The sequence below is a fragment of the Miscanthus floridulus genome, chromosome 8, assembly GCF_019320115.1.
Source record: "Miscanthus floridulus cultivar M001 chromosome 8, ASM1932011v1, whole genome shotgun sequence".
Classification (NCBI taxonomy): Eukaryota; Viridiplantae; Streptophyta; class Magnoliopsida; order Poales; family Poaceae; genus Miscanthus; species Miscanthus floridulus.
This window is the reverse complement of record NC_089587.1, coordinates 52,124,047-52,150,257: the sequence shown is the minus strand read 5'-3', so window position 1 is coordinate 52,150,257 and position 26,211 is coordinate 52,124,047. Positions and strand designations below refer to the sequence as shown.

Below are 26,211 nucleotides of genomic sequence, written 5' to 3'. Positions count from 1 at the left end.
GAAATTCAAAATTTAAATTGCTCAAACTTTTCATATGTATATATTGACAAAACCAACAAAATAAATTGATAAAGAATGATTTTAGAAAATTTTAGGAAAAAAAATTATCAGATTTGGAGTTAGTATGAGGAAGAAAAACTAGTTTCAAAGTTGACCCACAGATTAAAAAGAGAAATCACACTGTTCACTATGATCATGTAAGGATCATCTAGAACAGTGTGATTTCTCTTTTTAATCTGTGGGTAAACTTTGTAACTAGTTGTTCTCCCTTATACTAACTCCAAATGTGATGGTTTTTTCCTTAAAAATTTCTAAAATCATGCTTCAGCATTTAAGTTTGATCAAACTTGGATGTGACAATGTTTTACACATTTTAAAATTTAAAATTTGAAATTTATTCGTGCGCCATCAGTAGGGGCGGCTGGTGATTCAGCCACCCCTACAGTCTAACTATAGGGGCGGCTGGTGATTGAGCCGCCCCTACAGAGCAGCCCCAACTGTAGGGGCGGCTTAGGTTACTAGCCGCCCCTACAGTGCCATCTGTAGAGGCGGCTGGGCTGCTGGGGCCCGAAGACGCCCACTGTAGGGGCGCCTCCAACCCTAGCTGCCCCTATAGTAAAAATGGCCCCGTTCCTGGTGTAAGAATCTGGCGTAGTGATTCCTCTCTCGTTCCGAGATCAGTATTTGTTTCTGACAATAGAGTGACCTTTCGCCAACAAGCGAAAGGAACAATGCACGGCGGAGAAGCGAAGGGCCTGCCAGCGCCACCAAGTTTGTTCCCCCTTCCCGCCCTGCTACAACAATCATTCTTCGATCCTTGGTGTGGGTTTCATGTTTGCAGATTATCTCCAAGTGTTTGCCGAGGGCGGAAACCAAAGAGATGGCGGAGGGGCGCGAAATGGCGAAAAGGCAGGTGGGATCGGACGCTCCGAGCTGCACAGAGCGAAGGGGGAACCAGAAACAAGGTGGTCCCCCGGCAGCCTCCAGGTCGAGCGCCCAGGCAGGGGCAGGTGCTAAGCTGGGAAGGCGACAACCAAGGGAGGTTGGCGTCGTCTGGACCGAAGCTGCCCCAGAATATCAGAATATACCCTTTGTTTGGAGTAGGTGGAGGGGCATTTTGGGTTTAGGAAAAAGCTACGGCTGTGTATAAATAGGGCCTCAAGAGGACCTTGTAAGGATGATGCATAATTTTAACTACGTTCAATGTGAAACATCCCATTACCTTTCTTTGTCCTCCGCTTTGTCGAGTGTTTCATGTTAGTTGATCTCCACCAACGGCCTATTGGGCCCTTGCCTCTGCGCCCTGATCGGGGGCGCCCAACCCTAATAGGTTGGTGGGCCCCTGTCACATAGCACATATAAAGATAGGTGGGGATCACGGCTCCAGAAATGAGGTTGGTCTGAGTCGCCATGATCCCACCGATAGAAACCCTAATCTAATCTAAAGTGTGCTACCAGCGACGGGATGCCCCACCACACCGCCGTCGCCTCTACAGGGTCTCCACCGGTCCACTAGATCGCCAGCTCGCCTCCTCACCACCATGCCGAGCACCAGCGTTCGCGAGGCGGCATCCAGGGTGAACTGGGCATCTACGTTGCTGTGGCCCAACTACGCTAAGGTGAGGAGCTTTACCCGGATCTACGGTTACACAGAAAGGTACACCACGACCCTAACAATGGTATCGGAGCGAGGTTGCCAGTGTGTAACCCTAACCCTACCGGGTAAAAGCCAAGAGAAAAGGGACCAGGGGTGGCGGACGTCACTGGAACCCCGGTCACCACCGCCACCACGCGGGGAAAAGATGCCGCACCACCGTTCTCACCGGCGCACGGCAAGAACAGAATAGATCTAGTTTGGATCTGAGGAAAGGAGTAAAAGGAAAGAAGAACAGTGGTTCCCCAACCCTAACCCTAACTGGGTGAAGGGGAAGAACAATAGTGAACCTGATTCGGATGAACTAACCCATCCTCATCCCAATCGGAATCAAAACCGTGAAAAGAAATCAAAAGAAAAGGTTCAACCGAACCCTAACCCTAACTCGCATGAAGAAGGGAAGGGAAGCGATTCGGATGAACTCCAAAAAGAAAAGAAATCAAAAGAAAAGTGCAAATCCTGGAACCCTAACCCTAGTACCCCAATCGGTTGAATCCGTAGAAAGAAGCAGATTCAAAAGAAAAGAAGGGGAAGAGGGGAAGGGGATAATCTCATAGATCTCAAATCAAACCAAAAGAAAACCTGAATCAGAGATCTCAAATCAAACCAAAAGAAAACACAAATAGGGTCAACCGAACCCTAACCCTAACTCGCATGAAGAAGGGGAAGAGAAAGATTCGGTATAAATAGAAAAGAACTGATCAAAAGAAGATCCAAACCCTAATTCCCCACACCAGTTCGGAAAAGAGAAGAGTAACTGAAATCCAAAGGGGAAGAAGAAAAGGAAGAGAATGGAAAGAGACCTCGCCATGCACCGGGCGAACCTTTCGCCGGCGCGGGAGAAGAGGGCTGAGCTGGGGGGGAGATGTTTCTGTCGGGCTCGGCCAAGGGGGCGCCGTGGTCAAGGCCGCTCGACGGTGGCGTGCTCACCTATTGGGAAGCACGCGCGCCGGTGAGGGGGCCGGCGATGGTGTCATGGCTGCCGCTCGCTCACTGCGTCCACCGTTTCACCTCTCGTCTCACTCGGTCGCTGCTGGTTGCGCTGAGGAAGAGAGAGGACAGAGCGGCGAAGAAGAGAGAGAAGCAGAGAGTGCGAATGGCCTAGGGTTTCTGGTCGGAGGCCGCGGCCGTGGTTTTGTTCGTGCGAAATCGACGCGCAGCCGTCGATCTCCATCGGACGGCTGAGATTGAACGGGCCAGCAATGCGGCCTAGGCGGGCGCGCGCGGCCGAGCGGCTTTGCCGGTCCAGGCCCAGGTTGCGGCCTAGGTGCGGCCGGGCGTCGCGCAAGGCAGATGGGTCGGGCTGTTTTGAAGGCCGGGCCGAAAGAATAGTGAGCATTTGAGTCATTTTTCGTTTTTCATTTTCCAGTAAAGGTTTTATTTCCTAGAAATTGATTAATGGCTTAAATAAAATAGAAAAAGTAATTTTTCCCTGTGGGTAAAATTGAAGAAATAGAGTATACGTTTTCCACTACTAAAGAAATAGTTTATTCTCCAGTTAATTTGTACCAACGTGATATTTAATTGGAGAAAAAGAAAGTTTTTCCGCTGCTAAAGAAATTATTTATTCTCCAGTTATTTTGAACCAATGTGGTATTTATTTGGAGAAAAAGAGATTTGACATGATTATGCTGTTGTTATTTTCTGACCAACGTTGTTAATAACAATATCATAATTTTAATGATTTATGCATTAATTTTACTTCTGCCCAATGGTGATGTAGAATTAGTGTATGAGAACAGTTGTAAAAGTTAATGATTTATGCATTAATTCTATTTCTGCCCAACGGTGATATAGAATTAGTGTATATGAATAGTTGTATGTTTTGATTTTGACCAACGTTGGAATCGAGGCATGCAAATGGTGTTGTTTTTATGTTAAGAAAAGGTTTGTCCTGGTTTTCATCTTGTCTAAGGTGAACTAGGTAGTCATCTCACCGTGTTCCACTGAGTCTGTGGCACCGGTGAGGGAGACAAACGAGGCTGATGCTGTTTGGGCAACTAAAGAGAGGGATTTTGAATCCCAAAAGATGTTATATGCCCTTGAGCATAGGAAGTGTATCACTACCAACAAGAAATGTTTGGCTGTGATAAAGAACACGATTGAGCCTACAATTGTGGGCTCAATCCCAGAGTGTGACACGGTCATCGAGTACCTCGATAGAATAAAGAGTCAGTTTACTGGCTCTTCAAAGACATATGCTACCCAGCTGATAAAGCAGCTGGTGACAGAGTGTTACTCTGATAATGATGGCATAAGAGAGCTCACGATGCGTCGTCGAAATTATGGCACTGTTGTTTAGGCCATATTTCGAGGGGGGAATAGAAAGACTAGTTAAGAATAATATTCTTCCTCCATTAGAGCTCTCAGAATGCATAAAAGGAAAGTATGTAAAGAAAGATGACAAACGAAGCGTAGGAATTTTATAGATTATTCACACAGATATCTGTGGTCATTTTCCTGTAAAGAGTGTGGATGGTTATGATTCGTTCATAACATTCACAAATGATTACTCCCATTATGGCTATATTTATCCAATCAAAGAAAGAACAGAAGCATTGGATAAATTTAAGATATTAAAGATTAAGATAGTTAAGTCTGACCGTGGGGGAGTACTACGATCGGCATACCCTAAAAGAATAGCATAGTAGCCCAGTATTATACACTGGGCGAACCTCAGCAGAATAGAGTAGCTAAAAGAATCAATCGTACCCTGATGGATATGGTGGGTAGTATGATAAGTTACTCCACCTTACAGTTGAGCCTGTGAATGGAGGCGTTAAAAACCAACATTCATATTCTCAATAGAGTACAAAGTAAGTCGGTGCCCAAAACACCATATGAGTTGTGGATAGAAAGAGTACCCTCACTAAACACTTAAGTGTGTGGGGGAGCCCTACTGGGGCTAAAGTATTCAACCCAAACATTGGGAAGTTAGATCCCAAAATAGTATGTTGCCATTTGTTTGGCTACCCGGAAAAGTCAAAAGTTTTTCGTTTTCTACTGTCCAGAGAGACATACAAAGTTTGTGGAAACGAGACACGCTGTCTTCCTAGAGGATGAATTGATGAGGGGGAGCATGGTAGCTCGAGAAATTGACCTTGAAGTGAAGCGGGTGTATGCGCCCACTCCAATGATTCATAAGCCATTTTTCTCACTACCTGCTGTCGCTGCACCGACAGTGCTAGATACTGTGGTGCCAGCACCTGTTGTTATCCCACCTGTGGCAACAATGAATGACGATGAGGAACCTATTCTTCAGGATCCTATAGAACCTATTACCACACATGAGGGGGAGCAATAGCAGCCTCAAACAGAAGATGTGCCAAATGTGAAGGCCCCTAGAAGGTCTCAAAGAGTTAGAAAATAAGTTATTCCTGCTGATTATGAAGTGTATAACACTAAGGAATTTCAAATGGAGGATGATCCCACCTCGTTTGATGAAGCCATGAGTAGTGATCATTTATCAAAGTGGCTTGAGGCCATGGAAGATGAAATGAAATCAATGAATATCAATAAAGTTTGGGATTTGGATATAATTCCTAAAGGAGCCAGAACAGTAGACTGTAAATGGGTCTACAAAATAAAACTTGACTCTCAAGGGAATATAGAGAGATATAAAGTGCGACTTGTGGCAAAAGGCTTTATGCAAAGAGAAGGGATTGATTACAATGAGACCTTTTCTCCAGTCTCATGTAAAGATTCCTTCAGAATCATAATGACATTAATGGCACATTACGATTTAGAATTATATCAGATGGATGTAGAGACGACATTTCTCAATGGGGACTTGGAGGAAAATGTTTACATGGCACAACCGAAAGGTTTTGTCATGAAAGGAAAAGAACGAATGGGATGCCGCCTAAAGAAATCCATTTATGGATTAAAACAAACTTCAAGACAGTGGTACTTGAAGTTTGATCAGACAATAAAGAATTTTGGGTTTTAAAGAGAATGTAGAGGACAATTGTGTCTATGCAAAGTTTAAGAATGGGAAGTTTATCTTCCTTGTCCTGTATGTGGATATCTTACTTGTTAGTAGTGATGTCAGTCTACTACAGGAGACAAAGAAGTTTTGTCCTAAAAACTTGATATGAAAGATCTTGGTGAAGTCTCGTTTGTTCTAGGGATCGAGATTCACCGAGATAGAAGAAAAGGGGTATTAGGACTGTCACAAAAGGCATATATAGAAAGAATCTTAAAGAAATTCAGTATGCACAAATGTAGTTCCTCACCTGCTCCTATAGTCAAGGGCGACAGAAATGGGGATTTTCAATGCCCCAGGAACCAATATGAGCTCAATCAAATAAAAGTGGTTCCATATGCTTTAGCTGTCGGAAGCTTACAATATGCTCAAGTATGTATGCGCCCTGACTTGGCATTTGTTACCGGGTTACTTGGCAGATTCTAGAGCAATCCTGGAACAGAACACTGGAAATTGGTAAAGAAAGTCTTGCATTATTTGCAAGGAACGAAAGGCCTCATGATGATGTATAAAAGATCTAATTCACTCCACATAGTGGGAAATTCAGATTCTGATTATGCGAGAGATGATAGAAAATCCACGATGGGGTAGTATTCACTCTCAAAAAGGAGAGCTATTTCATGGAAAAGCTCAAATGTAAACCGTCACTACATCGTCCACAATGTATGATAGTTTGTAGCGTGATATGAGGCAACGGGGCAGGTGAACTGACTAAAGAAGTTCATACCCGGTTTGAAGGTGGTTGACGACATCTATAGACCACTTAAGTTACACTGCGATTATAGTCTGGCACACTAGTAGAAAAACGACCTTTGATCCCGCTCGAAATTTGGCTTTAGTCCTGGTATTTTTTGCGTCCGAGACTAGAGAGACCTTTAGTCCCGGTTGGTGTCTCCAACCGGGACTAAAGGTCCCTGCCCAACGGCTACTGCGCTCGGCACAGTGGCAGGGGACCTTTAGTCCCAGTTGGAGACACCAACCGGGACTAAAGGTGGACCTTTACTCCCGGTTGGAGCCACCAACCGGGACTAAAAGTCCTCCAACCTTTAGTCCTGGTTGGTAACACCAACTGGGACTAAAGGTAGACCCTTTAGTCCCGGTTGGTAACACCAACCCGGACTAAAGGACCCTTTAGTCCCGGTTGGTAACACCAACCGGGACTAAAGGTCCCCCGATGGGTTAGTTCAAAAGGGAAGCATCCCATCCATTGTTAGATGTGTTGTGTAGGTGGAGTGGTAAGCTACGCGCGAGGCATTGCATGAGGTCTTGGGTTCGAATCTCGCAGGACGCAGCGGTGGGAGGCATTATTTTTTTTAAAGCTGGAAGGACCTTTAGTCCCGGTTGGTGTTACCCACCGGGACTAAAGGGTCTCTTTAGTCCCGGTTCTTGACCCGGGACTAAAGGACCCCCCTTTAGTCCCGGATGCTTACTCCCGGGTGGGGAACCGGGACTAGAGGGGGTTCCCCACCGGGAGTAAAGCCGGTCTCTGTATTAGTGGCAGTACAGTATGCTCACAACATAAGTCAAGTGATGCTGCCAAACACATTGACATAAAGTATTATGTTGTGATAGATAAAGTCTAAGATCAAGTCATAAGTCTTGAGCATATAAGTACAGAAAAGATACTCGTGGATCCGTTTACAAAAGGCTTACTACCCAACGTGTTCAGAGAACATGTAGCTAGCATGGGTTTAAGGAAAAGCCTAAAATTCCTGGACAAAAGAAGGCCCAAAGATAAGTATCTATTTCAGAACAGAGTAGTGTGTTGTAGCTATTAAATCTATCGGCAATGGACCGTGACGATGAGACATGCTCTATGTGCTAATCACAAAAGTAAATGATTTGAAATTGAAAGATGGAATGAGATCAAGGGGGAGAATGTTAGTTGATCTCCACCAATAGGCCCAACGGCCTATTGGGCCCTTGCCTCTGCGCCCTGATCGGGGGCGCCCAACCCTAATAGGTTGGTGGGCCCCTGTCGCACAACACATATAAAGATAGGTGGGGATCACGGCTCCAGAAACGAGGTTGGTCTGAGCCGCCATGACCCCCCGTAGAAACCCTAATCCGATCCACAGTGTGCTGCCAGCGACGGGATGCCCCACCACACCGCCGTCGCCTCTGTAGGGTCTCCACCGGTCCACTGGATCGCCACCTCGCCTCCTCACCACCGTGCCGAGCACCAGCGTCTGCGAGGTGGCATCCAGGGCGAACTTGGCGTCTACGTTGCTGTGGCCCAACTACGCTAAGGCGAGGAGCCTTACCCGGATCTACGGTTATACAGAAAGGTACACCACGATCCTAACATTTCATTGTATCTCTCTCTCTCTCCTCCATTATTTTTCTCCGCCTTATCTCTTGCCGTGCTCTGGTGTGCTGTGTGCTGGTACTCCTCCTCCATCTCTCCTCCATTATTTCTCTCCGAAGTCTCTCTCTCTCTCACCTTTCTTTCCTTCCTTCCTCTTTCTCCTTCACGCAGCCATGGAGGAGAAGACACAACGCGGCTCCATATGCGTGCCACACGCAACTCCAGGCGAGCGCGGCTAGAGGGGTGTGAGCGGACGGCACCGTTGCCTGCAGCAGCATCGTGGCTGCATGGGCTGGTGTGAGCGCGGCGTGGCGCGAGCAACTTCGGCTGGCGCGACGAATGGAGCGGCTGTGTGGGCTGGTGCGCGCACGGCGTGGCGTGAGCAACTCCGACTGGCGCGACGGCGCGGGATGGAGCTGCTGCGCGGAGTGGTGCGCACGCGGCGTGGCGCGAGCAACTCCGGCATGCACAATGCAGCGCGGCCACATAGCGACGAAGAGCTGGGTGGCACAGTTGAGTAACGATGTCTCGACGAGCCACCGACCGCGTGGCAACGCCATGCTGGCCGGCAGCAGCTCCTGCTTTTTTTTTTTGGCGCAAAAGTCATCTTCAAAGTCGGGTTGCTTAAGCTGACCGGCACTGCAAATACATTCAGGGTAGCGGTGGGTCTGGGACAACCGTCCTTGGAGATTTTTTTTTCGGATCTGTTCACTTAACACAACCTATTCTAGAAATATATTTCTAGAGACGTTAATAATCGGACACTGGAAATGAACTATTTTTACAATCGATGCCAAAGTATTGGTTTTTGCAGCCACTTCTGAAAACCATATTTGACCGTGAGTAAAAATTATTTTTGTACTAGTGATTGTTCATGTAACTTATAACACAATATGCTCCTTAATTAATTTTCCTATGTGTATAATGTGTGTGTATATATGAAAGCGCACCCAATAGAAGGGGGGGTATGAAGTGTTCCCTCGATTTGTTGGCTCCTGTTATTTTACCTTTCTACGTGGTATCATGAGCCCCCTGCCGATCAACTCCTACGCCACTGTCAATGTCCAGAACTGGATGCCGATCCCCTTGAGCTCTAGCATCACATCTACTCCAAGTCGGTGCAGTTCATCCACTCCCATGTGCACCAAGTTTGGGCTTCTCCATCTGGTTGAGTCCTGTGTGTGTATAATTGGATCTACCACCAGAGCATCACCAACATCTTGCTACACCTTACCGTGGAGCACGAAAAGATGGCGTTTGGCAGTTGGACAACCGTCGAGGGCCTCTTCCAGGCCAACAAGCAGTTGCGTGCCATCATCCTGCACCACGAGTTCCACTCGATGGTTGTGGGGACCTTATTCATCAACGACTACTACAAGCCCATGAAGGTCTTCACCGACTCTCTATGTGATGTTAGCACACCGTCTCCAAGCCTCAGCTTGTGCTCAACCTCCTGCACAGGCTCAACCCTCGGTATTCTACAACTAGGAACAACATGATAGACAACGCGATTCTGCCACTCCTTCGCCACACCTTGGAACACGCTCATCCTAAAGGATGTACAACTCACCAATGATTTGAAGGTCGCCTGCTAGTCCGTCCTTGTCGCCGCCAGCTCCTTTGGTGGCTGCTACTTGCATGCTCCCGCCGCACCGCTTGCATCCTACACTGGTGGCAGCATCGGCTGTGGCAGTCGCCAGAACCGCCATAATAAGGGTAACCCCCACTAGGGCGGCGGCCAGTTTTACGAGGGCCACAAGCAACAGGCACTCCACGCATCCCGTGTTAGAATCCCGAACCGGTGAGAGGAAGAAGATGAAGAACACACGCCATCACAGTGGACACACGATGATTTGTTGCTGCAAAGCGGCAACGTTTCTGATTGTATTGCCATGCTTAAATAAGCTATTACAAGGAAACTAATCAAGATCTTTGAACACAATCACAATCAGTGATCATGCGCCTAAATAGCTACTGGAAAATATGGTAAGCTAATCTAGCACACAAGGATTACAATCAACAATCTCCTCCTAAGTCTTGTTGTGCTTACTATTTACATCAAACATGCCGATCTTTCCTCGAAGCTCATGAAACCGAACGCGCCCGAGCGCTTTAGTGAGAATGTCGCCCAGTTGTAGTTCAGTACCAACGAACTCGACGTCGATCAGCTCCCTGTCGCAGCACTCCCGGATGAAGTGGAACTTTACATCAATATGCTTACTCTGGTCATGGTGCACAGGATTCTTCATCAACGCGATGGCAGACTTGTTGTCCACCTTGAGCTTGGGGCGAGGACGGCTCCTTCGACGAGCTCAGCCAGCAAGTGTGCCAGCCAAACTGCCTCGCACGCAGCTCCAACAGCCGCGATGTATTCCGCCTCGCAGGACGACAGCGCAACCACCTTTTGTTTCGCTGACTGCCATGCAATCGGCCCACCGGCAAGGAAGAAGATGTGGCCGCTAGTGCTCTTTCGGTCATTGACGTCTCCGGCCAGGTCACTATCGGAGTAGCCCAGCAGCTTGGGAGTGCATTCATTCATCCTTCCTGGATGATAGTGCAGGCCCTAATGCACCGTGCCTGCCACGTAGCGGAGAACACACCTCACGGCGGCGAGGTGCTCTTGCCGTGGTGCCTCCATGAAGCGACTGAGGTAACCCACTGCATATGCCATGTCGGGTCTAGAATTGCACAAATACCTGAGGCTCCCGATGAGACTACGGTACTCAGTGGCATCCACACTTGGTGTCGACCCTTCCTTCAACAGCTTCAACTTCATCTCCATGGGTGTAGCACTCGAGTTGCAAGCAGCCAGCCCTGCCTTCTCGAGGATCTTTGTGGCATAGGCACTCTGACGGAGTGCGATCTCATCTGGTCCCTGTGTGACCTCAAGACCCAAATAGTAAGACAGGAGTCCGAGGTCGCTCATGCGGAACGCGTTCCTCATTTGCGCCTTGAACTTGCTTACTGCAACTGCATCCCCACCAGTGATGATCAAATCATCGACGTACACGCCTACGATCAAGCGTCCTCCTCCCTTTCCACGGGTGTACATCCCATGTTCATCCACGCAGCGATGGAAACCGAGTGACACCAGCGAGGCGTCGAGTTTCTGGTTCCATGCGCGTGGAGCTTGACGAAGGCCATACAGTGCCTTGTGGAGTCAGAGCACCTTGTGCTTATTCTGGTCGTCGATGAAGCCGGGTGCCTGCTGGACGTACACTTCCTCCTAGAGCTCTTCGTTCAAGAACGCCGACTTGACGTCCATGTGATGAACACCCCAGCCGTAGTGCGCCGTGATGGTGAGCAGCAGCCACACCGACTCCAGCCGGGCAACGGGGGCGAACACTTCTTCAAAGTCGATGCCAGGGCGCTGTACGTACCCCTTGGTGACGAGGCGGGCCTTATACTTGGCGATGTTCCCGTTCTCATCGCGCTTGACTTTGTACACCCACTTGAGCCCGATGGTGCGGTGTCCTTGTGGAAGCTCCACCAGCGACCAAGTTTTGTTGTCACGGATAGAGTTCATCTCCTCCTCCATCGTAGCAATCTAGTTTGGATGGCCGCCGGCCTCCTTCAGCGATTTCGGCTCCTCCACGCTGACTACATGGAGTTCAGCTTCAACGGCGTCACGGTGCGCCAGACCTGGAACGGCATCTATTCCGAGGATATTGTCCAGCCTCCTGTACCTGTGCTCCATGTCCTTGTCATCATCAGCGTCGAGGTTGGGATCATCGCTGAGAGGCGTCGCGAACTCGACCTGCATCCCTATGGGAGCGATCGGAGTACGTGGCGATGGTGTATCGGTGGATGTAGCAAGTACGGGCGATGTGGCAGGTGCAAGGGACTTTTGGGCGGTGGACGGTGTTGCAGGTGCAGACAATGACGCATCCGACGGCAGTACACCAGTGGTACGATGCTAGAGTTCGTACCCCTCCTCGATGGTGAAGGGCTCCAGGTCGAGGTCGATGGAGGTGTCTGCACAGTCCCAGCGCGCGCTTTCATCGAAGATCACGTCACGCGAGACGTGGACTCGTTCCGTCGCGGGGTCACAGAAGCGGTATGCTTTAGACCCGCTTTGGTAGCCGATGAAGATGACCTTCTGGCCGTGGTCGTCGAGCTTGGTGAGGTGCGAGCGAAGGCGCTTGATGTAGGCAACGCATCCGAACACTTTTAGAAAGTGCACAAGGGGGTTTCTTCCCATACCACGCCTAGTAGGGGGTCTTCCCGTCGAGTGCGGCCGTCGGTGCTCGGTTGAGGAGGTACACGGCGGTGTGCACCGCCTCACCCTAGAAGTGTCCGGGCACACCCCGCGCGCGTAGGATGCTCCTTGCTGTCCCCACGATCATCTGGTTCCGTTGCTCTACAATGCCATTTTGCTGTGGCGAGTATGGCGCTGAGAAGTGACATTCAACACCTTCACCTGCACAATGTTCAGCGAATTCAACAGAAGTAAATTCCCCTCCATTGTCAGTCCGCAGGACCTTCAGCTTCTTGCCCGTCTCACGCTCAACGTGAGCCTGGAACTCCATGATTGCCGCCGGCGCGTCTGCCTTGGATCGCAGAAGCGTGAGCCACATGTAGCGGCTCATATCATCAACCAGCAACAGGAAGTAAGTGCTCCCAGCTAGTGTTGGTGGCGAGATCGGTCCACAGATATCACCATGGACAAGTTCGAGCTTCTCCAGAGCTCGATACTTCGTGGCCTGCGGGAACAACATGCGTTTCTGCTTCGCCAGGACACAGTCCTCGCAGACTTGATCTACGTGGTCAATCACCGGTAGTCCTCGCACCATGTCTACATGCCCAAGCTTACACAGTGCCTAGAAGTTGAGGTGACCATACCGCTCATGCCAGCGCCATGCCATGTCGCTGACACGCGCGGTGAGGCACACCAGAGCGGCGATGTTCATGTCGAGGAAGTATAGCCGACTCGCCGAGCGATGTACCTTGGTGAGGAGTTGTTGCTGCAAGTCATAGAGGAGCAAGATCCTAGACTCGATGTCAACCTTGAACCCGTCCTCATCCATCTGCCCGAGGCTGACGATGTTGGTGGTGAGGTGTGGCATATAGTAGACACCGTCGAGGCGATGATGTTCCCCATTCTTGTAGGCGAAGAGGACGGTTCCCTTTCCCTCGATGGCGACCACCGATCCGTCACCGAACTTGACAGTTCCAGCGACGCCGGTGTTGAGGTTGACGAAGACAGACCGTGACCCTGTCATGCGGTTCATCGCGCCGGTATCAAGCACCCAACGGTGAGGCCTCATGGCCTCCTTCTCCTCCTCGCTGAGGTGGAGGAGAACCTTCCGTTCGACGAGGTGGACGCGGGCCTCAACGTTCGTGGTGATGTACATCAGCGCCCCTTCTTCTTTGGCCTGCGCGACATGGGCCGTGCCCATCTTCTTCCCGTGGCAATCCTTGGGCCAGTGGCCACTTTTGCCGCAGTTGTTGCAGAGAGTGCCGGGCGGTGGCTTCCCACCACCGGTGTTTCCGACGCCCGCGTTCTAGCCGTCTCGGCCATCGCGCGACGAGGATCCTGCACCACACGTTCGCGTCCGTGCCCACGGTGCTTCCCGCGGTTACTAGAGCTGGAGGCGCCACGGGAGTTCTCTTGCTCATGACATGCCTTTCGATGGGCTTCCCTGTCTTCCTCGCAGAGCATCAGGCGCCCCATGGCATCCGTGACCTGCTTCGGCTTGGTGCGCTCCTCGAACATGTGCAGCCATCCAACCACCTCCTCGATGGTGACCTTGTTCAGATCAAGGAACATCTCGAGCGAGACGGCGGCTTGGTTCAGCCTTTCAGGGGCCACCAACAGCAGCTTCTTCACTACCTCAGTGTCAATGATGTTGTCACCGAGGGAGCAGAGGTTGGTGGCGAGCGCGGTGATGCAGATGCCGAACTCGTTGATGCTCTCCCCTTCCTTGAAGGAGAGGTTACCGAATTCCTGGTGGAGCTGCAGCGCGCTGGCGTCGCTGATCCACAAGTTCTTGACCGCGTCCCACGCCTCTTTCACCATGCGCTTGATGGCGAGGGTGCTCTAGAGCTCGGAGGGCACCGAGCGCAGAAGCCCGGCCATCGCCTATCGGTCGTCGTGGTACTCATCTTTGTTGGGGTCCTCGGCGTTGCCATGGTGGACGATGTCCCAGACTCTGAGTATCTGGAAGTTCACCTCCATGACCAGGGCCCACTCCAGATAGTTTGTGTGAGTCAGCATCGTCCACGCGATGTTCACTGATGGTCGCTCAATGATGCACTCGAATACGCGCGACCCGGCGTCCCGGTTGCGCGAGCGACGGCTGTGAGAGCGGCCACGGCGACGTGGCGGTGATTTCGACGGCTGGACCTTCTTCTCATAGGAGGCATCACCCGTCAGTAGCTTCTTGGATGGTGACTACGACATGGCGACGTTGGGACCTGGCTCTTGTACCAGATGTTAGAATCTCGAACCGGCGAGAGGAAGAAGATGAAGAACACACGCGATCATAGTGGACACACGATGATTTGTAGCTGCAAAGCGGCAACGTTTCTGATTGTATTGCCATGCTTAAATAAGCTATTACAAGGAAACTAATCTAGATCTTTGAACACAATCACAATCAGTGATCATGCGCCTAAATAGCTACTAGAAAATATGGTAAGCTAATCTAGCACACAAGGATTACAATCAACATCTCGATCCTTGGGTGGCACTACTACAAAAACTTTATTGGAGGCGGGCGTTTTCGGTTTTCCGCGGCGGGCAAAGCCGTCCGCCGCGGCCTAGAGGCCACGGTAAATCGTGGCTTAACCGCGGCGGGCGGCCTTGCCCGCCGCGGTTAACCGATTTACCACGGCGGGCGATGTAACGTGCCCGCTGCGGTAAATATAATTTTACCACGGCGGGCACGTTACACCGCCCGCCGCGGTTAATCGTTTGGAAAAAACAAAAAAAAAACCCAAAGCCCACCGGCGAGCCCAATCCCAAACCGAAACCCTAGCGCCGCCATCGTCGTCCCTGGATCCAGCTGCAGCCGCTGCCGAAGATGAGGCCGGAAAGGAGGAGGGCGCCGAGCAGCCGCGCATCCGCGTGCGCCGCCACCGCAGCTCCGACGTCCGTGCCGGCTCTAGATCTAGGAAAGGGGAGAGGGCACAGTGAGGGAGACGAAGAGAGAAGAGCGAGGGAGACGAAGAGAGACCTGTACCTGCATTGGCAGCGCCACCGTCGCGGCATTCACCGGATTCAGCCGCCCTCCTATAGGATCCGGCAGCCCTCCACCTAGAACCGCACGCCGCCGTCGTCAGGGAGGGATGGGGAGGCCGCCTCCCACCAGATCCGGCCAGGGAGGAAGAAGGGGGCCAGATCCGCACGAGGGAGAGAGAGGAGACCAGGGCGCGCCGCCGGTGGATGTCGCGCCGCCGCGCGAGGAAGGGAGCCAGGTCCCGCGCGCAGAAGCCGACGTGCGCCCCATGTCCCCAGCGCCGCCGGTGGATGTCACGTCAGGAGAGGAGTGGAGAGGTGGAGACGACGGAGTGGAGAGGAGACTGCCTCGGTCTCGCGTGGAGTGGGGAGTGGGGAGGTCGCCTCGCCTCAGACTCAGTCGCGCGGAATGGAGAGGAGGTCGGGCCAACCGGTGGAGGAAGAGAGAGACAGAGGAGTGGGGTAGAAATCGGGCCTTGCTGGGGATTTTGGGCTTGAGCCTTTTCCGAGGCGGGCCATATAGGATGCCCGCCACGGTAAATCGATTTACCGTAGCGGGCACCTTAAGACGTCCGCCTCGGAAAATAGGCTATTTTCCGAGGCGGACGTCTTAAGACGCCCGCCACGGTAAATCGATTTACCGTGGCGGGCACCTTAAGACGTCCGCCTCGGGAAATAGGCTATTTTCCGAGGCGGACGTCTTACGACGCCCGCCACGGTAAATCGATTTACTGTGGCGGGCAAAAGTGCCCGCCTCAGAAAATAAAAAACGTCCGCCTACGTAAATCGACAGGCATTAACCGTGGCGGGCAAAAAGATGCCCGCCACGGAGGCCACCTGGGCGACGTCGCGCAAATTCGATCATGTAGTAGTGTGGCCTTCAACAAATGGGTGGTCCAGCAGGTAGGTAACTGGACCATGTTGAGTCTAGGCACGGCGTCAGCCCGCGCACTAGGTCTACTCAGGTCGTCGTCGCTGGCCAACATCGCTATAGTGCCACTAAAGTTCTCTCCATGAGCACCGTCTTGGGATCAAGCTAGCCTCATCACGACGCTGAATCATTTGGGCCTTCACCAGTCGGAACAACTTCCCACATGTGCTCAATTTAATTTGATGTCTTTGGCTTCTCTGTTAACGATCTGTAGACCAATGACATGATTCTTCATGGCATAGTGGTGGGGACCTCTACACCTTCCCTCTTGCCGCTGCACCCCTAGTCATCTCCTACCATGTTGCCACCGGTCGCATGCCCCCTTTGGAAGCTTCGCCTTGGTCATCCCTCTCCTTAGCCCTTGCATCTCCTCGAAATTTGCACTAACGGAAACCGGCTATTTGCGGAGTGTTTTTATGTTTGCCGAGTGCATTTCCTCGGGCACTCGGCAAACAAGCCCTTTGCCGAGTGCTGCGAAAAAACACTCAGCAAAATAAATACACTTGGCAAACAATGCAAAAAACACTCGGCAAAGTTCGACACTCGGCAAACTAGAAAAAAAACACTCGGCAAAACTAGGCACCCGGCAAAGAAATATGTTTGCCGAGTGTAACTGTCTAGCACTCGGCAAAGAAATATGTTTGCCGAGTGTAACTATTTTGCACTCGGCAAATAATTTTATTTTTTTCTCTTCTGACCTTGAAACTTTTTCTACTCTCAACATACAACATGTGGTATTCCATGTTAAAATTTGGTATATTTGTGGATCTGTTTGCTATATTTAATTAATTTATTGTATTTATAGGAATTTTTTTTGTATAAGTCAAATTTGAACTGTAAGTGATTCAAATAATAGAATAAAATGAGTAGAAAAATGATATTCATGTTATTGAGTCCAGTGTGAGGCCTTACCCGGGAAATGAAAAGAAATTTCGAACATCTTGTTCAGGAAACACGACCACGAACGTGTGGCCGAATGATTTTTAAATTTTGTTTGATAATTTTAATTTATTAAGTGCAATTATAGAATTTTAATTGATATAAATTAAATTTGAGTTGTAATTGCATAAACTAATGGAATCATATTCGTAGAAAAAACATATATATATTGTTGAGTCAATTTGACAAGGTATTTTCAAAGTACATCGAACAAAAAAGGAAAAACACGTTATGAAAAACAAGAAAATAAGAAAATAAATAATATATTTGCTGAGTGCCCCAAACCCTAGACTCTCGGCAAAGATTGGTTTGTCGAGTGCTGTGATCTGACACTCAGCAAAGCCAGCTTTTTTGAGTGTCCTCGATCCGACACTCGGCAAACTCAACATGTTATAAAAGCACCCGGCCGCCGCCCCCTCCCTCCCACCCTCCCCTCCCTCTCCCGGCGCCACTGTCCCCTCCCCTCCCTCCCTCTCCCTTTCCACCCTCCCTCCTGGCGCCGCCCCTCCCCTCCCTCCCGACGCCACCATCTCCCTCCCTCTCCCTCTTTTTTTGCATAGGTGTGTAACACCCCGGTGTTACGATGTCGTTTAACACCGCGATTCTAGCCTAAGAAAAAATACCGAAATGATTTTTCTGGATGTTAAAATTTTAAAACCAGCTTTTCGCGTCATCGGTGAAAATTTGGAAGGTATATTTTAAAGCACGGTTTGTGGTGATTGGTTTTGCGTAAAATAAACACATAACGCTTTAAATATTTTGTTCCATGGCTTGGTACTAGTAGGAGCTATCGCATACGCTATTTTTTTTGTGAGCGGCGGTGCGCCAGGTCCTTTCTCTTTTCCCCGTTCTATCTCGCGTGCCTACTTTTCAATGGCTCTTGCCTTGTCTCTTTGCCTGCCTTGCGCGGTCTCATCCTCGCCTGTTCTCAATGTTGTCGCGTTGCCAGCCACGTCACTGTTGCAGTTGACCGCGCGTAGGAGCACCTTTATGGAGCTATCCGCGCCAACCGACGTGCCCTGCCCTCGTGCGCCCATCTGCCTCTATCTCCGATTTCTTTTCCAAGCCGAGCACCAACTTTGGATGCGTCCGCCGTCGTCGGTTTCCCCCAGCACTGCTCATTGCTGCTGCTGCCGTGTACTACTTTTTACCTACCTCTGTTGTCTCATCAAGCCTTGTCATGCTGCCTCTGCTGCCTGTCTCGGTGTTGGCTCTATCTACCTTGTATCCTTTTGCATCTGCCAAGCTGAGCCAGACTGGCCTCTCACTCTCTCCATGGTGCTGCCTCCCTCCCTGCTTCCTCCTCTGTGTTTTGGAGCCGCCCATCCGAGCAACCAGCCAGGGCCACGCCACCGTTGCCCTGCCTCCACCACGCGCGCTGCTCTTTCGAGTAGGCCGCCTGTTGCACGGAGCCGCCCTACCGGCGCCGCAGCTCCACGTCGCGCCTGGAGCATAGTCCCCTCTACGGACCGGTTGTAGCCATGCATCTCACCATAGCCACCCCGTCGCTTGGCTTTCCCACGCGTGCACGTCCTCTATCCACGCCGCGTCTCCACCATGGCCACGCCCGTCGGGGCCACGCCGTGCCAGTGGCGTGCCATAGCGGCACGACGCCCGCGCGTGCCCTCGGTCCGCTGCTGCCACGCCCATGTGCCGCAGGACCCGCCTGGGCTGGGTGGCCGCGTCGTTCCATGCCGCAGCCACCGAAGCACCTCACGCTGCCGGAAGTTCTCACTCCCGCTGCTCGGCCATCGTGCGCGAGTGCGCGAGCCCCGCCGCGCCCATGTCGTGGGGCTCGGCTGGACACGACACGTCCGCTGCGCTGCCTGACCGTTTTGGTTCCGCCGATGCCGTTGCCGCCTGGTGCTCCCGCCAACGGAGCCGCAGCGCCCCCGCCGTGTCCCGTGCTAGACCGCAGCCATAGCTTGCCTCGCCGGCGTTCGCGCCGCCCCCACCTCTGAGCGCGAACTCCACGCCGCCACCGTCGTCGCATGCGCGCGTGCACGCATGCCCCGTGGCTGTGCCGATGCTCTGCTCCGGTGTCTGTGCCTCCCGTGTGGCCACGCCGTGGCCCGCTACTCCGGGCGCCCTTCTACCGGACCGCAGCAGCCGCCAGTCGCCATGCCCTCCCCAGGTGCTCTGTTTTTGTGAGAAGAAAAGGTGAGGAAGGGTGAGAAATCCAAGAAAAATAATTATACAGGGTTTTATTTGTGAAATACGCGACTTGAATGAATAGTACCTACTGGACTGTGTTTTAGTTTTGAGGTAGTACAAGGGCCATTTTGCATTTGTGCCGCGCCACCTGCCCATGCTGGGCCGCCCTGTGGCCACCCGGTTGGGCGCTGCTGGTGCTTGGGCCACGCGCTATGTGCTGGGCCGTGAGCCCGCCTTGGGCCTCTCGCGCCCTGCCCTGTGTTGGGCCGTGCTCACCTCATGTTGGGCTGGTCGGTTCCTGCCTGCTTAGGCCGCCGCGCCGCTGGGCCGCTTGCGCCAGCGCGGGCGCCGTGGGCCAAACCGCTGCAGGGACGGCCACCGCGCCTGGGCTGCGTGTGCGCGGACCACTGTCTTGGGCTGCTAGGCCAAGTAGGTGGTTGCTAGAATCTTTATTTTTTAAGCAATTTCTAAATTCACTTATAAGGCAAAACTATAAAATCAATATAAAACTGTGTAGTGATCCAAAAATTATGAAACTAATTTTATTAGGTTTATAAAATCAGGATCTACTTGTTAGTATAATTTGTTCACCTAGTTTTAAGATGGTTCTAGGGTTGCTCTAATTGATTTAGAATGCTTAATATTATGAAAATGTAAACTTGTAGGAATTGTTATGGTAAATTGGTAATAGGGTTGAATCTAAAATTTGTACAGTAGGCTCCTAGCAATATTAGGTACCCACCGTAAATTTTGTAGCTCTAGAATAGTTGATTCCTTGATAGATAATGATGCCCTATTTCGAATAATGGTTAAATCGATCGGATAAAATAAAGAAACACCTTGGGTTATATAACTGAAATAATTGTTGGGAAATAACGCCTTATCCGACAACGTGTATATGTAGCCTAAGTACGGTCGTTGTTAGAACTAGCCATTAACTCGAGAGGCGTACATCGTATTTTATGAGTCACGATTGCAGTTGATTAATTACATCCTTGCATTGCTTCGCATGCATGTCATATAGGTACGATGATGGATCAACGGGCCAATCAAAGGATGATTGGGAATCCGAAGATGGTGTAAGGGTATTCTCTCCAGGAGCTGATGCAATGGGCTTTCTATCCAGTTGAGGGTGGATGATCTGAAGATGCAGATACTAACTTTTTAATATATCTTACCCAGGCAAGCCCCGGTGCATAACCCCTACTTTCTACGGTTTAAATTATATTTGTGCATTAAGTTTTAAGGAGTTGAATGAAACCCACTTGCATATATATATATATATATATATATCTTTATCCTATTAGTCTTACTAGTATGACAGGATCATGTAGAATGCTATGCTACAGGACTCCGGTAGAAGTTGAGTGATTGCCTGTCACTCACGAGATATAGAAAATATATTACTGCATTATTATCACTTGGAAAATATAAATGGTGGAAATGATAAATGGTGACCGGGCAAGGACATGGTTTGGGTATTGGTGGGTGCAAGAGGTTGTGTCACCGTGGATGCGGGGCATGGCTTGGATACACTGTTTTCCCTGTTTGTGTCAATTAAGGACCGGTCATTGCGTAAGGCTCTAGGCAAGTCACAGACTTATTATCCCGAGCACATACTTGGGTATGGGCGCTTGGAAGACTTGTTGCTCTCTTGTTGTGGATCCGGCTCTTTCAGGACCGACTGTCAGGGTTTTAATTTGGTGGAGGAGGTCCTTGCACCGCACTGAGTCTGGGACTCAGGGGCGGGGGCTTGGAGTCCCAGTTTGGATGGGGACCTAGACACCCGAGACAGGAGAGTGATGGGTTGGTCCTGCTTGTGCCTGGGGTACAAGCGTGGCGTGTGTTTTCGGGGTACCCAGCTGGGGGCATTGATTCGCGAATCGCCAGGCAATCCGGTACGGCTTGTTTCGTGCCTAGCACCGTAGTAAGAACTGAAAGATGAAAGATGGAATGGAAAAGGAAGTCTGATTGCTTACCCCCTGCTTGAAAGTAGCACATGTGCTTACATAGAATGGTTAGCTAATGAACCAATGCGGCTATTAATAAAAATCGAATATAAGGACGCACACTTAGTAATGCTTCCTACAAATGCAATAAACCCACAAGCCAGATAGTCTTGCATATCCTTAGAGTCTTTTCTTTCCTCCTATCGCGTAAGTCTTGTAGAGTACAATTGAGTACTCAGAGTTTTATTCCCCCTGTTGCAGGTGACAGGTGGATGCTAAAGCTGACTCTTGTGTGTGGATTCCTCCTGGTGGGCTCAGCGAGGATTGCTTTACGCTGCGATCGTAGTTGTTATTTATAACTCTCACCAAATACTTTTATAAATGAAAGTTTAATAATCTGTTGTTGTAGTTTATATATCAACACTTCACCATGTCATTAATAGATGTTTATTTCCACTGTAACTCTGATCATATGTTTATATTCCGTTGTTCAATTAAATTGTTTATAACTCTGATAATATGATTTCATTCCGCTGTTATATTAATAAATATTATACACTGATGTTGTATTAAAAATGATGTAAGAAATGGTTCATAATGATGTAAGCTTTATTCTCTCATTTGTGATCCTGATGGCAAAAATGTGGATTTTCGGGTTCTGCCACGGGGTGTGCCCGACGGAACCGAGTAATTTAGTGTTCTCCTTTGGGTGCTTAGTGTCTAATGGAAAACAAGCACTCCTGGGAGGCATTAGATTAGGCGGTTCTGCCATAGGTGGTATCAGAGCGCAAATGAGGAAATAAGGCTTTGAAAACCTTTTCTAAACTAAAATTTGACAACAAATTCCTTTCAAAAAGTTAGGACGTTTGTATGCGAAGTTATATAAGTAGCCCTATTACTATGGTTATGTATCCAGGGTAGATGGCACTCTACTGACTTAGGTAGGCTTAATCAAGTTTTCTGCAAGTACACTGACTCGAGCTTAGTCTGATAGTATCGACTAGTTACAGGGACAGAACGATGTGCCAAAAATCTGAGAACGGTTGCCCTATATGCTGGCAACAGTGGAAGGATGTATAGGACGTGCATTCATGCATATCCCATTGGTGCATTGTAGCACTCGTATTGCTTGTAGATACGCCATCCATAGGTGTCATATGTGTCGTATTGTACACGACGGACTTGTTCCTATTCCTGAGTTAGGTCTGCACTATGGCTTCGTGTTTCATGTTTGCCCGTGGTTCGCGCTGGTCGTGACCCACGTCTCCCCGTACCCCCTTTTTTGCGCTCTTATCGAACATTTGCCCTGCAGTCGTACTAGTCAGTAATAGCATTGCACGTCGCTCACCTCGAACGCGCGGAATTTGGTCGATTCATCGTAGTGATCCCGCGTGGGAACCCTGGTGAACCGCGACAGGACCACTGAATGTTCTACCTTTATAAGTAGAGCCTGGCTTAGCCATTGGTACCACCACTCGGTGCACTTTAGCTTGCTTAGCTTTTCTTTTGAGCCAGCTTTTCGCTCAGCCTTCCTTGCAACCACCGCCAGAGATGGCAGGAGCCTGGGTTAGTACTATTGCCTAAATGTTGAGGGTTTCCCCAAAATCCTGCATGCCACCGTGCAAAAGCTCGGAGTCAAAGATCGTCCCGAGTATGAGGGCCGTGAGTATGAGGAGCATGGCACCGAGCGGTTTGAGGTTCCGTCTACATCGGGAAGAGTGAAGAGTTCCCCGACCTCACTAAAGCCTAGAGTGTGACCGCAACTGGGTTTTGCTTCATCGACACCTACCAGGTTGTGGCCCACAAAGCCTTGCGGTATCTCTGCCAGATCTATAAGGAGCCCATTGCTCGTACCCCCATGCGGTTCTTTCCTCCTTTGGACAAGAATTGGTGGGCATGGAGGGCTCGCATGGAGGCTTTGCAAGGGTGGGATGCGCAAGAGGACAGTCCCACCATGGTGCACTTGACCATGTACCTACTCGCTCTAGATGAGCAGTATGACCGGCAAGCCTTAGAACTGAGGAGCTGCCTCCATCGAGCCGAGGAAGTTGAGATCTTCAACCGGATGCTCTAGGTGCAGCTCGCTGAAGCGCATGCTAGTGCTGCAGCTGCTGAGAGCCGGGAGACTGCCATGTCGGAAGCCCTGAAGGAGGCTGGAGATTGGCATGTCCATCAGCTACGGGTGGCCTATCTTGTCACCAGGGCCGAGCGGAGGACGTTGGCTGCTGAAAGGCAGGATGCCCCGATCTTGGAAGGGATCCCTATCCACTCGCCAGAAAGAAGAAGAACTGGTGTTGCAGCACCGCCAGCACCTCCACCCTCAGAAGTGTCAGAAGTCGAGCCCTTGATTCCTCTCACTCAGCCATTGCCACGAGAGGATGTAGATTAGTTGACTTGGGATGCTGTACCCGTAGTAGTAGTGTTTTTCGTTACTGTCCCCCGATATTGTACTCTTGCCGTTGTTGTCATCCGTAGTTGTTGAGCTCATTCGACCATAGGAGAATGTTGTGTCGTGAATCAGAGCCTAAATGCCTATACGTTGTACCCATATAAGACCATTCGGAATATGCATTTTGTTTATTTTGCTATGTTTATTGCATTCATCTACCCTCAGTTCGTTAGGCGCGCTTAAAGTTTTCCAGGGTGATATTAAGTGGGTTACAAGAGAAGTTGACATTCAGATGCTAGCAGATTAGCCGTGATTGGATAATATTGGACACTGTATCGACTAATTATGGATGTCCCAGTAGAACACTTGAATCTCTTTAAAACAAATCCGCCGTTGAATTTGAATTCCTTGTCCCTTGTTGTGAAGGGAACCCTTGTTGCTTGATTTTTCCCTTGCAATACTCCCCTTATTCTGTGGTCTATGACCCCACTGCCTTCATGGCGTGTAAGTTGGTGATAGTTGCCTGGTTAAAACTTTATGGTGCCATGATGAAACCGAGGCCTCCCTGTGGAATAGCTGCCACATGGTGACGCTGCTCGCCACGCGCTGGTATCGAGGTTGTTGACCAAGTATCTTTACCAAGTTACACTGCCATACCGCTTTGTTACAAATAATTTCCTTGGAAATGTTCAGGTGTTTAAACAGGAAATCCACAACGGGTCGGTGCAGAAGCGTTCTCTGAAAGTCAACACAAGGAGGTGGTTTTGGAGGAAGAAAGTAAGACATGGTCTTAGTCTACATGAAAGACGGATGTTGACAAGGAAAAAAATAAGAGTAGTAAGGAAGGTTAACCGTGGGTAGTCGTAAAAGCCTGAGTGGACGTCATGTCCCAAGCCCTGTGTTTAGTTGACCACACTACGCATGCTGGGTCATTTCGCTGCGTGCCCTACGAACGTTGTCTGTATCAGGCCCTTAGCTCCCCATTTTCGCGTGGCCACAGCATCGTGCCGCACTCGCCGTCCTTGTGCACTGTGTGCTTTTCCTTTTCCCAACATCCGGTCGGCTCTCGACTCTCATGCCTCGTCCCTCGTACCGGACCCCCCATTTCCCTTCCTTTCTTTCTTCTTTTTGTGGACACGACCGCCCGCACGCCTATCTCGCCGAGTGGACCCCCTCTCCTCTCCTTTATTTCCCATCCGCTCGCTTGTGCAGGGAGCGCACTAGGGCCATGTTTATCCCCACAGCATGAAACGTCTGTGTATCCCATCCCCGCCGCATCTACTTCCGATGTGTTGCACCCCACCTCCGTTCGCCTCTATAAAATACCCTTGGTCCTTGTTCTTCTTCTTCCTCCCCATCCACTTCAATCCGAGCATAGCTATGAGATCCAGCCGCCATTATGAAGCTAGGTTCGTTAGTCTGAGGTGATGGTGTAATCTAAGGAGAAGAAAGGATCTGGTTTGTTGAAGAAGTTCAAGTTCCCATTTTGGGTAGTCAATCTTAGGGTTCATGATGTTTTACTTCTCAGTCGACTGTTTCTGGATCTGTTGGTGCTACGCCGTGTTTTGGATAATCATCTTCCTGTTGTTTTTTCCATTGTCCTCATCTATCTCGACTTCTGGAGTAAGTCTCGGTTGTACCAAGTTGCTCTTAACCATGTATCCCTAGATTCCCGTGTGGTTTAGTATTCGAAGTCGTGTAATCTTTCGTGTAATCCCTGATCTACAAAATGTAATCGCGTTTCCCCTCTTCTGGTTCTTGCTTAGAATCTTGGGACGAGATTCTTTTTAAGGGGGGTTGGTTGTAGCACCCCGGTGTTATGATCTCGTTTAACACCGCGATTCTGGCCTAAGAAAAATTACCGAAACGATTTTTCCGGATGTCAAAATTTAAAAACCAGCTTTTCGCGTCATCGGTGAAAATTTGGACGGTATATTTTAAAGCGCGGTTTGTGGTGATTGGTTTTGCGTAAAATAAACACATAACACTTTAAATATTTTGTTCCATGGCTTGGTACTAGTATGAGCTATCGCATACGCTATTTTTTTTTGTGAGCAGCGGTGCGCCAGGTCCTTTCTCTTCTCCCCGCTCTATCTCGCGCGCCTGCTTTTCAATGGCTCTTGCCTTGTCTCTTTGCCTGCCTTGCGTGGTCTCATCCTCGCCTGTTCTCGACGTCATCACATTGCTAGCCGCTTAGCTATTGCAGTTGACCGCACATAGGAGCACCTTTATGGAGCTGTCCGCGCCAACCGACGCGCCCTGCCCTCGTGCGCCTGTCTGCCTCTGTCTTTGATTTCTTTTCTGAGCTGAGCACCAACTTTGGCTGCGTCCGTCGTCGTCGGTTTCCCCCAGCGCTATGCATTGCTGCTACTGCTACCGTGTACTACTTTTTACCTTCCTCTATTGTCTCGTCAAGCTTTGTCGTGTTGCCTTTGCTGCCTGTCTCGGTGTTGGCTCTGTCTGCCTTGTATCTTCTGCATCTGCCAAGCTGAGCCAGACTGGCCTCTCACTCTATCCATGGCGCTGCCTCCCTCCCTGCTTCCTCCTCTAGGTTTTGGAGCCGCCCATCCGAGCAACCAGCCAGGGCCGCGCCGCCATTGCCCTGCTCCACCATGCGCGCTGCTCTTCCGAGCAGGCCGCCTGCTGCACGGAGCCGCCCTGCTGGTGCCGTAGCTCCACGCCGCGCCTAGAGCGCAGTCCTGCACTTGGAACGCCACACCAC

The 26,211-nt window shown here is 50.2% G+C and overlaps 2 protein-coding genes across 2 annotated transcripts; both read right to left on the bottom strand.

Annotated features, from left to right (window-relative positions):
- Positions 1–10,510: 10,510 nt before the first annotated feature.
- LOC136469062 (uncharacterized mitochondrial protein AtMg00810-like) lies at positions 10,511–10,999 on the bottom strand. The gene has a single exon (XM_066467397.1). It carries the CDS (start codon positions 10,997–10,999, stop codon positions 10,511–10,513), a length of 489 nt encoding a protein of 162 aa, XP_066323494.1.
- Positions 11,000–12,767: 1,768 nt separating this feature from the next.
- LOC136469060 (uncharacterized) lies at positions 12,768–13,966 on the bottom strand. The gene is made up of 2 exons (XM_066467396.1): positions 13,574–13,966; positions 12,768–13,364 (listed from the first exon to the last, which is right to left on the bottom strand). Exons 1-2 carry the CDS (start codon positions 13,964–13,966, stop codon positions 12,768–12,770), a joined length of 990 nt encoding a protein of 329 aa, XP_066323493.1.
- Positions 13,967–26,211: the final 12,245 nt, after the last annotated feature.

Coding starts and splice junctions, on each gene's coding strand:
- LOC136469062 (XM_066467397.1), bottom strand. CDS start 10,999: ATGTACACCCGTGGAAAGGGAGGAGGACGCTTGATCGTAGGCGTGTAC.
- LOC136469060 (XM_066467396.1), bottom strand. CDS start 13,966: ATGGTGAAAGAGGCGTGGGACGCGGTCAAGAACTTGTGGATCAGCGAC. Junction 13,365..13,573: donor ACAGGGAAGCCCATCGAAAG/GCATGTCATGAG, acceptor CACTGGCCCAAG/GATTGCCACGGGAAGAAGAT.